The sequence below is a fragment of the Girardinichthys multiradiatus genome, chromosome 19 (assembly GCF_021462225.1).
Source record: "Girardinichthys multiradiatus isolate DD_20200921_A chromosome 19, DD_fGirMul_XY1, whole genome shotgun sequence".
NCBI lineage: Eukaryota > Metazoa > Chordata > Actinopteri > Cyprinodontiformes > Goodeidae > Girardinichthys > Girardinichthys multiradiatus.
In genome coordinates, this window is record NC_061811.1 from 9,035,853 (window position 1) to 9,048,349 (window position 12,497).

General features: G+C 41.0%; 2 protein-coding genes across 4 annotated transcripts in view; both read left to right on the plus strand.

The window, feature by feature from the left end:
* Positions 1-493: 493 nt before the first annotated feature.
* Positions 494-2,258, plus strand: LOC124855705 (cytochrome c oxidase subunit 8A, mitochondrial-like). Of its 2 annotated transcripts, none has more exons than XM_047345714.1 (2): positions 494-822; positions 1,467-2,258. In XM_047345714.1, exons 1-2 carry the CDS (start codon positions 706-708, stop codon positions 1,572-1,574), a joined length of 225 nt encoding a protein of 74 aa, XP_047201670.1. In that variant the 5' UTR covers positions 494-705; the 3' UTR covers positions 1,575-2,258. The 2 variants fall into 2 exon arrangements, 1 of the variants encoding a protein (XP_047201670.1); XR_007035126.1 differs by having other exon boundaries at positions 687-822; positions 1,414-1,551.
* Positions 2,259-3,551: 1,293 nt separating this feature from the next.
* LOC124855318 (protein unc-79 homolog) overlaps positions 3,552-12,497 on the plus strand; it is a 63,505-nt gene continuing 54,559 nt past the window's right edge. Inside the window, exons 1-6 of one of the 2 annotated variants that reach the window (XM_047345071.1) lie at positions 3,552-3,913; positions 6,124-6,244; positions 9,525-9,838; positions 10,521-10,691; positions 12,209-12,304; positions 12,395-12,450. In XM_047345071.1, coding sequence (XP_047201027.1) covers positions 3,892-3,913; positions 6,124-6,244; positions 9,525-9,838; positions 10,521-10,691; positions 12,209-12,304; positions 12,395-12,450 — 780 coding nt within the window. In that variant the 5' untranslated portion in view covers positions 3,552-3,891. The remainder of the gene's footprint in view (positions 3,914-6,123; positions 6,245-9,524; positions 9,839-10,520; positions 10,692-12,208; positions 12,305-12,394; positions 12,451-12,497) is intronic. The other variant, XM_047345072.1, reaches the window with a different exon arrangement.

Below are 12,497 nucleotides of genomic sequence, written 5' to 3' on the forward strand. Positions count from 1 at the left end.
TGCTCATATAGAAAATAGGAGGGAGATTTGTGTGACTCACTTGGTGTAATGTGACACCGGGTTAGTAATATAAGTGGTTATTTAGTGTTACTCCTGAAAACAACAACAAATCTAGGATTTTCACCACTGATTCATTCAGGTACTTGGGTCTGGTAAACAGAAGTTTGCATAACAAAAAAATCCCCCAAAATGTAAACGCAGCCTAAACAACATCATAATTTGCAGCACCTTATGCACACATACATGACTTTCTTGAATGGGAAGAAACGGATCTGCGCTTTCAACAGATTGATGCTCTTGTTTCCTCGTGACAGAAGTGATGAGTCACACAGTTATCACATGTTTTTCGCTCTGTGAGATTTGTATTGATTACATGGACAATCAAAAATAGAATTTGATTATTCCAAGCTCATGGTGTGCATTCTGTGTCACATTTGGGTTTATTTAAGCCAAATATCTCCTGTTTGGTTAAACTGAATCTTTAGCCACACAGGCAGGACTAATGAGGCTGCCTTAATGACAGCATTTTCTGTATGTTTACATAAGTGTTCTTAGTTCATGGAAGTAACCCCTCCTAGGAAGAACCATGGGAACTCATTGAAGCTGATCCTATCTGCTTGTACCTCAGGGGATCTGAGAGGGAATTTGTGAAGGAACATTTCCTTTAAGTAAAAGAGACCAACTGAGTAAGCTGAAGCAAGAAGGATGTCTTCGATCTTTAGGAGACCCACACTGACCAGGCTGCTTTTCATCAAAACTGTTCAGCAAAACCAAAGGTTAACCATCTACAGCAAGCCGCCCAAGGAAAAGATCGGCCCAGTGGTAGGAGTAATAATTATTCTTAGTGTGGGATTATTTGATTTAAATTTGAAGATTAGTTTCTAATAATGTTCTGCAACCAAATTAAAAATGTGATCAGGAATGTGGTGTTATTTATTTATTTAAACAAACTACTTAACCACATTATAAGATCCACAGAGCCACAAAATCCAGGAAAATCTGTTTTATTGGACCAGTACCTCTTCTGCGTTACTTTAATGGCTGTAATGCAAGGAATTCAAGCGGATACTGCTCTCTCTTCTGCAGAGTGGGAGAGATGTTTTATTCATTCAGCTGGCTTTGGCCTCTGAAAAGGGATCCAATGATGGGACTGCAACATAGCAGCCAGCATTTATGACACTATAAATCCACTGATCTGTCCCCTAGGACGTGCTTTTACAAAGCACATCCCGGGTCAGGAATACCAGAGAAGAGAAGGACATATCATGGAAAGATTATAGTTAAATGGTGCATGTGGTACAGGTGTTTAGGTTTCTTATGCAGACAGGTTTGGGTGCAATATTAAATGATTAAATATGACATATTATTACTAATACGCTGTTTTAATTGTTTATCTAATATTTAATAAAAAAGAAAGAAGAAAAGCTGAAGTATCTACCTGAATGTTCTCTGGAACCCTCTTACAGCAGTCCGTCTTTGCCCTGTGTGTGTTTGCTATCACTCTCCTGGCCCCGGCTGGATGGATTCTGCATCATGTCCCAGAATACCGGGAAAGATCAACTCCACATCTCTGACATCTGGAAGAGGCTTCGCATTCAAATAAACATCTAATTGTGCTTCTGCACAGCTGCTTCTCAGGCAAAGAAAAGAAAACGTTCCTGCTTAAACAGGCTTTCTGTTGCATGTTCATTTTTATTGTGTTATTTTATGTTTTCTATTGGCTATTGTGACAATTATGTTAATAGTTATTTTACTGGTTTTCTATGCAGCGCTTTGTGACAGTTCTGTTTGTGAAAGGAGCTCAACAAATAAGCTTTACTTACTTATTTACAAAGATTGAGATGGAAGTTTGATACAGTCTGATTATGGAAATTTTGTGCTGTTTAAAACAGTCCTTTGACCTTTCTTTGTATTCAGTTTTCTGTTTTATTTTGCAGATTGCTTTTTATTTCTTTGTGTATGACCTGTGTATTTGCTTTTTGTGCTTCCTTTGCCAGCTGTCCCTACCTATGTATACAATATGATATTTGTTTGGTATATGTTGTCATTTTGCCAGCTTCCTGGTTCTCTGTGTGTGCAGTTATTAAATATATATATAATCAACATTTATTAAGCCCACGTTTCTGTATTAAAAATGTGTATTTTTTATTAGTCCGATGTTATATTCTAATCTTAAATGTTGTGTTTGCATTAGCTGTAAGTGGAAAATCATCATGATTAACAAAAATAAAAGCTTGAATACATCAGTCTGTGTCTAATTTATCTGTATAATGTGTCTCATTCAGTACTGTTCAGGAAGGAGACGACTTCTGTGTCCCAGAGATTAACTAGATCTGGTCAACTCCAGAATAAAAGCAAGAGACCTTATGAAGATGCTGTCTAGAGCTGTTAAGAGAGTATAATTATCCAATGTGAAAATAGTTCTTACCGTTGTAATTGTCTGAAATGTCATTCTGTGTGAAAGAAGCCACTATTCCATAAATAACATAAAGGAGCCAGATTATGGTGGCAAATGCACTCAGGGACAAATATATTAAACTTTAAGGTTTAGAGATATGTCCTGTGGTCTGATGGAGCTAAAATTGAATTTTGTGGATATTTTTTTTTCCTGCATGAGCAACTGGTGCAGCTTATAGATGGTACCATGGGGTAGGAACATTATGTGGAAACATTAAAGCTACATCTCAAATTGTCCCCCAGTGAGATACACATACCACCAAAGTAGTTACAAAGTGGCTTAAAAAAGCAAAGTCAACGCAATGAAAGCGCCACAAGAAATTCCTGATCTGAATCTAAGAGAAAATCTGTGGTCAGAGCTGAAAGGTTGTGTGTGAGCAAGGCAGCCCAGCAACCTGACCCAGTTCCACCAGTTCTGTCAGGAGAAAAGGGCCAAAATAACAACTGTTGTAAGAAGCGTAATCTGTAATCTGTCTTTTTATGTTGTTTTGGAGTGATAGCTTCTTCCTCACTGAGTGGCCTTTCAGTACATGTGGGTACATGACTCATTTAATGACACCCACTTACCAGCTTTATCTCTGAGACACAGAACCTGTCTCCTTCATATAATTGTTTCTGGCATGATTTCTTTTGTTTTTTTTGTAAAGTTACACAAAGAAGGAGATTTTTTGATGTGGAAATCCTCAGTTCCTATATATATATATATATATATATATACATTAAAAATTTTGACCAGACCAGTTTTAGAGCATAAAAGAGCTCATTTAAAACACCGAAGCTTACAGGTACATCTGTTGATGAATGTGGTGATAGAAAGATCAAATACACATCTGCAGACATCAGTATATATTCTGAACAGAGAAAGACATCGAAATGTTGGTTATACATGTGAAATTAAAAGCAAGGAACTACATCCAGTCCTTAGACTGGTAAGACAATGAAGCAACCATCTGTTGCATGTTTATTCTTTTCGATCCATCACAAATCCCAACATGCTCTGCGAATTTTATTTAGGTAAAATAAACGCAGAACCGTCAGGGTTTTCCTCCTTTTATCAGACCACAGGGCGCTCATAGGGTTAGGATTCTTGAATGACAATTTATCAAAGCCGGATCAGTCCATTTGGAAAGGGATGCTAAGCCAGATATCTGCCAGCATCCCCCTTCACATCTACCGAATAAGAAAAAAAAATCACTATAATGACAACTGGAGGAATAAAACGGGTTCTTATTTAATTTTATTAAAAAGGATGTGAAAAACGACGCAGCGCAGCGCTGGGTCCGTGGCGCTGATGGTCCAATCAGACCGAGCCTGGCTGGCTGCGAGGGCGCACGCATTCACTTTCCACGTCTGAGGGAAACAGATCACCGGGAGGAACATTAAACACTAAAACATCTGACAGTCCAGGTTTATGTCTCCCGAAGTGTCTGCGAAATGTCCACGAAGGCAGAGCAGTGTAAGTACCAGTGCGTGTGCGTGTTTCCCCCCTCCTTGTTCCGCAGAAATGTGATTTTTATTTTAACCAAGAAAGCGAATGAGGGAGCTGTCCTTGGTGATGAAAGCTGATCAGGTCGCAACACGTCCTCTCACTGCGGAGGACGGTCTCTGATGATGAAGGAGGTCGTGGTGTCTCATTCTGAGTCCTGATGTACCGTGTGAATGATTGACGTGGCTGGATGGTGTGAGGGTGTGTCTCAAGGTCGAGATAAAAGGTTCGGTTCTGAAATGATTAGATGGTATTACATTGATCAGTCACGTGGTTTGGCCCCCCGTATTTAAATCTGTTGCAGCAGAGATTTCCCTTCATTTGAAAACAGGTTGCAGCTCCCAGATATACTCTGCTACCTTAGGAACAGGAAGCCTGGGGTCAGATATTGTTGCTTACTGTTTAAAGTTGTATGTTGCCGCTGTTGTTTGACAGTATTTTTGACAGGATCAGATAAATAATCAGGTGTTAAAAAAAGAACCTTGTTCTGCTCATCCCTGTTCGGGATTTAACTTAAATCCCGAAATAACATTAATCATCTTCATGAAAATGCTTAAAGTTAAATGGTTTTGCCAGTCGACATACAGTTGACCCAGATATTAATATACACAACATAAAAAGACAAATAAATCAGATTCAGCATTTCCATTTTTTTCCTATTTGCTAAATTACGGAATAATAAGGGAGAGATTTTTTTTTTATTAGTCAGATGTTTATATAAACTGAGTTTAGTGTTCCTTGGAACAACTTGGGAAAGCCCGTATAATTATGCAATTACTTTTTAAGCTTCTGATAGGTTAATTCCCAACATTTAGGTTATATAAACGCACACCTGAAACATGCTGCTTCCTTGTGTTATATCATGTAAAATTAAAAAGAAATCCCACAAGACATCAAGAAGAGAACTGTGGACTTCAACAAGTCTGGCTCAACCTTGGTTACAATTTCCAGATGCCTGAATGTTCAAACAATTAGATGCAAGTATAACCACCAAGGGCATGTCCAGCTATTATATCGTTCAGGAAGGAAATGGGTTCTGTGGCCCAGAGCTTATTTTCTGGAGACATGTCCTGTGGTCTGATGTGCTGGTGCATAATGACCAGTGTTACATTTGGAGCAATAGGGGGAAACTTGCAAGCCTGATAACATCATTCTAATGGAGAGGTACGAGGGTGGAAGCGTCGTGTTGTGGGGCTGTTTGGCTGCACGAGGGACTGGAGCATGTCAGTATCATAGAACATTTGTGCGCAGAGCTGAAAAGGTGTGTGAGCAAGGTGGCCTACGAACCTGACCTGACCCAGTAATACTGGTTCTGTCAGGACGAATGGGCAAAACTTCCCTCAAACCTTTGTGAGAAACTTGTGGACGGATACCAAAAATCGTTGACCCAAACAATAAAAAAAAAAAAAAAAAAAAATATATATATATATATAAATCTCTGCATTTAATGAAAGCAAATTAAAAAAAATCAAATATTAAAAATTTTCATATTATTCCGGCCTGCAGCAAATAAAAATAATTTTGGCAAGAAAATTCCAGTCTGAGTTAAAGTCAGACAGTATGTAAATATGTGGATTCAGTTGTATTTAGATCTGTTAGGCAGAGCTGTAGCCTGAAAGCCTGCAGCCTTTATTTTCAGGGTTGGTCATTTACAGATCAGGGAGGAAGTCACAACTGAAACCACAGAAACCGGGTCAGCACGTCTCTGCTCCAACTCTGTTTATCAAAGTCCCATGGACACCACAGGGAGCAGAAGAACACAAACAGCCAGCTGGGCTCAGTGCTGAAATGTCCCATAGTGTCATGTGTTATGAGAACAGACAAGTTCCTTCTCACATTCACAAGGACCAGATTTTCCCAGCTAGTCTTGGGACTTGAACCAACAACCTTTTGTTCATGAGCTTGTTTCTGTGCATAGTAGGTTGCTGTCTCCTCTGGGGTTAATGTGACCTCACTGCAGCACATTAAAGGTCACCTGGTGTAGGCCAGACGGCCATGGGAACAGAGGACTGTTTAAATCTGTAATTAAAACATCCGTGTTGTGTACTGCAGAGGTGCACATGTGGATCCCAGCCAGACAACACCAGAAACTCTGCATTTAGACCCATTCATGTGCAGTTCTGTGTGTTGTTGCAGAGACAAAAACAGTGATTTCTTACTCTGCTCTTTATTTTGTCTAGTTGCCTCTAAGATACGATACTTGCAAGAGTATCACAACCGTGTGCAACACAATATTTACCCTGTGCCCTCCGGAACAGACATTGCAAACACACTGAAATACTTTTCCCAAACCCTCCTCAGGTAAGTACTCTGAGTGCATAGTAAGTATAGAGCTTCCTTCACGCCCACAATAGGTTCAACACATTAGATTAATCTGACACACTGCAGGAAGGGATGTCAGTGACACCACACAAGGCAGGACAGGAACTGTAGCCCCGGGAAACAGCATATTTGAGTTGTTTCACATCATTAGCATAAAGGTAGATGGCGCAGTGGTGTTTATTGATTCAGCGCTCAGCTGCCATGACTGTTTCCCTCGCCTTGTCCTTCCCAGAGGGGATTGGGTAGGCGAGGGGCTGCTCCTCCGACTGTGCAGCCTCAGGGTCAGCCTGCTCTCCTGGGAGCTGTGAAAGCCTGAATAAGGAACAACGTGTCATTTCCTTCTCCAGCGGGGTCAAGCAGGCAGCCATTTTAGACACATCCTTTTTTATAATGTGTCATTTATTAATTTTGATTATCTCAGTTGCAGGAATGGATTTTTTTAGTTGGTTTAGTCCTGCTGTCCACTAGTTTATTCTGAAATAGTTGTTCTGTCCTTTCTTTTTAGCTAATATTTGCAAAAATGTTACTGGAGGGTGAACTTGCATGCTCCACTGTAATAAATATTATCAGCTTACGGAGCAGTTAGAGATTGGCAGGTGGCCTCAATTCTCTGCTTTATTCCTCAGACCCATCTGGATTATTCCCCTGCTGGAGGGTATCTCTGATACTTTCTGCTTTGCTGGAGGTCTGTCCAGCTGCAGCGGCAATTGAAGCTGTAGCCTGCATGCTGTTGCACGGGTTGACAGCGGCTGCAACTGTTGGAATCTGTGTGAACTCGAATGAAGATTTTTGTTAACGAGACACAGCAACGGCAGAGTGAGAAAACAATCAGTCAGCCTTAGCACAGCTTTGATGTCTTCCTGAGGAGCAGCCTCTTGGCCTTAGACATGCAGAGCAAATCCCTCTAGCCACTATTAGGGGAGCTGAGTTTCTCTGCCGGCACTCTGGGATTCTCCATACACCTGTGCCTTCTGCAGCCGGGCGTGGAGAAAAACAAGAAAAAGGCAGAAAGATAGGTGCAGGAAGCATTTACAGCTGGAGAAGGTATTAGGAAAAAACTGAAAGTGGAAGTGGTAGTTAATTCATACTCTAGTTAGTTCCAGTGTTGGTCAGCTGCAGAAGAGGAAAGAATGACTCTGTGCATCTCTTTCCTGAAAAACGAGGGAAATCAGAGCCTCGCTTTTGTCCTATTACCTCCAACAGTTTGGAACCAATTCAATTCAATTTTCAATTCAGTTTATTTATATAGCACCAATTCACAACACATGTTGTCTGAAGACACTTCACAAAGTCAGGTACATAGATTCCAATTAATCCTAACCTTGAACAGTGCAGCCAAATTCAGTTATTTTTTCAAACTGGATAAAAGGTTTTTCTATCTAAGGAAACCCAGCAGATTGCATCGAGTCAGAGATTTGCAGCATTCACTCCTGCTGGATGAGCATGTAGAGACAGTGGACAGTCACTGGTGTTGACTTTGCAGCAATCCCTCATACTGAGCATGCATGTAGCGACAGTGGAGAGGAAAAACCAGAGGGCAGTTGGCAGAAACCTTTCACCTTCGATGAGATTGTAGCCATTCTGCACATTCTTCCTACACAACACATTAATAATGCACATATAGTGAGCACTGTAGTTTGACAGTATATGTATGTCATGTTTCTGTATCAGTGCATTCTACATGTGTTTGGTGTCCTTTATGTTTGCAGTTCTTTGTGTTGTATGTCTGCGTGTGTGTGTGAGTGTGTGTGAGCTCATATGTGGTTTCTCTGTGTCTATGTCCACTGTGTGCGTGAGTGTGTGTGTGAGTGTGTGTGTGTATGTGTAACTGTTTACGTCTGTGTTCATTGTACAAATTAATGATGTTTTCTCTCTGATAAACGGGCAGTGAAAAAGTCATACTCTGAGCTAAAGTCTCTCGTTGCGTGTTTGCCCAGTTTGAGCCTTGTAACAAAGCCAACACAGACTGAGCTATTACAGAGTATAACTTTGAGGGGATTAGTCCAATGCTGTACTGTATGTTCTGCTGTTAAATATAAAAACTGCATCTACTATAACAGATTTAATGAAATCCCCTTTCTCACTTGCCTCCGAACTCTAGATGCTGTAATGTCTACTTTTTGAGTGACCTTTAAAACAAATTAGTAGATAAAAAAAAAGAAATATCTGGGCTCTTGTCATAGATACTAATCATTTGCCTGATAGAATAGCATTTATAATGTGCAGTAAAAAAAGAGCAATGCTCTCTGGCCCTCCCCCCTCTCCTCCCTCCTCCACCCAAGACACTCCACACTCAACCCGACTAGTTTTTGCTTTTGTTTTCCTTCTCCCAAAGTCAAATTTGTCCACCACCTTCCCAGGGGGACAGCAAGCACAATTGTCCATCATGCATTAGCTCACAAACATGATGCTACCAGCCATCTCCCCCTCTGATACAACCTATTCCTTTGTCATTAATTCTCTACTGTAGATTAGTCGTTACATTTATTTTAGAAACCTGAATCCATATGCCTGTTGGATCTCATTATTTCTCTTAATGATACTGGTGCAGTATCATAACGTATGCATACGGACATTATTTCTCTGGTGCTATAAACATGTGCTGTGACCTAGGAGCACTTGATCTAACCTCACACACATGTTTATTATTGGCTCAAGCATGTTTCAAAAGTGTCACCTCTGTATTTTCCCGAACCAATGTGGTGTCACTCCCATCCTTGACAGCCCCACTAAAGACAAGGAAATTGTAATTGAAATTATAAACTCCACGACCAATTGGCCTTGTCTTGCACAGCAGCTGCAGACTTTGCTTGATTGGAATACGGCAGCCATGGAGGGACAGTCCTTTGCACTGTCCCTTTTTGGAGAAGTATGGGGTTGCCACTGAAAACATGCCATTTTTTATATTTTTGCTCCTTGTCACCAGATACGCATGAGATGCAGTGATCATTTGCAGTTTGTGCTCATGTTTTCTTTTGTTTTTTACTAGTGCAAAGCAAGTCAAAATGAGATGAATTGAATTAAAGTCACTCTGAACAGATGAAGCAGGGAAAAATTACCCATGCCGTTAGTGACACAGTCCAATAGTGAGACACTGCATCCTATGTGGGGTTTATCTGGGTTTGTTTTTTTCTATTTACGCTGTCTCTGTAGTGCCATTTCAATGTAATGTGCTGTTTTTTTGTGTCTTTGTTGTCTCTTTTTTTCCCTTGTTCCCCTCTCCTACCCTCCCTCCCCTCCCCTCCCGCCCCCGGAGCAGCATTCTGTCCCGCACAGGCAGGAAGGAGAACCAGGAAGCTTCCAATTTGGCCGTGCCCATGACCATGTGTCTTTTTCCTGTGCCATTCCCACTCACCCCATCTCTAAGACCACAAGTCAGTTCCATCAACCCTACAGTTACTCGCTCCCTCCTTTACAGCGTTCTGCGCGATGCCCCGTCAGACCGCGGGGGGCAGGGGCAGCAGAGTCGGGACGCTCAGCTCTCAGAGTACCCCTCTCTGGACTATCAGGGCCTCTATGTGACCCTCGTGACCCTGCTTGACCTGGTGCCCCTGCTGCAGCACGGTCAGCATGGTGAGTCAAGGCCCAGTGCACCACTGTTTGTCATCATCATCCTCGAGCCGCCTGGCCTGCATGAAGCCACTGCTGCTTTTTTTGGCCTCTTTTTGTAACTGGAAGAGAGAAGTCCTGCTGAGGATCTTGAGGGATGCATGGGGTGCTTGGGAGCACGCTGGATCCTGTCAACTTTCATAAGCCATTGGAAAACCCAGACATAATTAATCCTTCTCTTCTGTGCATCATACTTGACTGCATGTTTTTGTTATGTAGAAGTGGAAAAAATGTTCTAGATATATTGTCATGCAAATATAGGCTAATGTAATGTTTTTAGACACACTGAGAACACATCTGTTGATGACTTATAGTTTAATCACTCTGCTCTGCTCCGCACTACACCTGCATCATAGTTTTTTTTTTTAATGAAAGCTCTAAAGCATGAAAACCCATTTTCTTGATTAGATTTCTCTGATTTGTACCTAAGCGCTTTTTACAGACAGCTAACTGACCTCAACAGCAGCTCTTAATCCAGTTGTTGTTTGTTTTTTCTGCTGCTGTACTATTAAATAACTGCCATTCATGTAACCCTGTGGCTGCATACAGTATGGGATGCTGTATGTTCAGCTGATTGAATGCGTGTTTGTGTATCTCTCTTTGTCTTTTTTTTTTGTTTGTTTTTGCCCTCTCTGTTTCTCATCAGATCTGGGACAGTCCATATTTTACACAACAACTTGCCTCCTGCCCTTCCTCAGCGATGATATTCTCAGCACTTTGCCCTACACAATGATCTCCACCTTAGCCACATTCCCTCCCTTCCTCCATAAAGACATCATCGAGTACCTGAGCACCTCTTTCCTTCCCATGGCAATATGTGAGTGTGACCTGATGAGAGAGAATTCTGAAATTATTCAATAAACTTTGTGGGTGGGTAATTGTTTCGGAAATATAATTACTGAGAATAAACAGTTAAAGCAAATACAAGACAGTCTGAACAGGGTTGTGTTTTAAAATCAGGTTTGTTTACATATTGAACAAATCTGCTTCCTGAAAGAGTCCTTTGTTTTTGCCTTTTTGTCTCAGTTGAATGTTTCAGATCTTGCAACTCATTTTGATATCAGACAAAGATAAATGGAGTAAATGCTAAAAGCAGTTTTCAATCGCGGATGTGAGCTATCCAAACCAACCTGGGCCTGTGTAAAGAAGTAATTGTCCCCTAAAGTGTTGTAATTCAGCCACATTAAAAGATTTTGGAGAATGGTCGGCCTGTTTAAGGTCACACCACGGCATCTCAACCAGGTTCAAGCCCAGACTTTGACTAGGCTGTTCCAAAGTCTTTTTTTGCCAGATGTGGAGAGCCGATTCCATAAACAAGTCAACCAGGTCCTGAACCAGCAAACAAACCCCAGACCATCACACTGCCACTAGTATGTTTCACTGTCACCGTGATGTTGTTTTTCTGAAATGTTGTGTTAGTTTCAGTACTGCACCGCAGCACAGTTGGTAGCACTGTTAAACTACAGCAAGAATGGACCGGGTTCGAATACGGATTTGGGTCTTTCTGTATGCAGTTTGCATGTACTCCTTCCACATTTCAAAAATCATTACTATTAGGTTAGTTAGATGTGCTTGGTTGTACCCTGCCTCTTGCTCAGTGACCGCTGGAGATAGATACCCCCAAAGATATAAACTATGGATGGATGTGTCTGTTTTATGGCACATGTAAAAGAACACAAAAACTTTGCCTCATCTGTCCAAAGATAAGGCAATTGATTTGTTTTTGCTTGTTCTCTCACATGGAGCCATTTTTGGCCACTCTCTTACTTATTGTTGAATCGTTAACTATGACCTTAACTGAGGGAATAGAAACCTCTAGTCTTTTAGATGTTGTTTGGGTTTTCTGTGACCTCTTAGATGAGTTGCTGACCTCATTAGGTAATTTTGGTGGGCTGGCCACTCCACTGTTCCATGTTTTCTTTATTCGTAGATAATGGCTCTCACTGTGGTTCACTGGAGTCCTAAAGTCTTAGAAATGTCTTTGTAACCTTGGTTGTCTTCAAATTACATTAAGATAAATTAGAACAAAGCAGAAACTCCAGTCATTGCTCCTAATAGTAAAATGCCTCTGATTAAAGGGGGTTATTTTCTGGAAAGCATTTTTCTTTAACACACCAAACCATCATTCAATGTAAACATTTTGTTTTCCTCAAGTTATTTTGTCTGATGTTAAAATCTGTTTGATCTGAAACATTTAAGTGCAACAAAAAAGCAAGTTGCACTTTAGGTTAAGCAGATTCAGTTTATCATGTGCAATAATAATGTGTAGTTATTTTCATTTTCCATTATAAAGGTCATATTTTAAGTATGTTCCTCCTATTTTCTTCTGTGCAGTGGGTTCAACTCGGAGGGAGGGCGGAGTGCCTGCCTACGTCAATTTGTCGGCCTCATCTATGCTCATGATTGCAATGCAGAACACCTCAAACCCAGGTAAGCATCATGTTGGCTGCTTTGAAACATGACTACAAAATTAAGTGTCCCTACAACTCCTTGCTTAATCCACTCCCTGCCTTTTTCCAGTCTATCACTGTCAGCTGTTGGAGTGCCTAATGAAGCACAAACAGGAAGTGTGGAAGGTAAATATAGTGCCCCCTTTCCCATCTGAAGCAGCCCTCTGTGTAAA

Coding starts and splice junctions, on each gene's coding strand:
- LOC124855705 (XM_047345714.1), top strand. CDS start 706: ATGTCTTCGATCTTTAGGAGACCCACACTGACCAGGCTGCTTTTCATC. Junction 823..1,466: donor AGGAAAAGATCGGCCCAGTG/GTAGGAGTAATA, acceptor ACCCTCTTACAG/CAGTCCGTCTTTGCCCTGTG.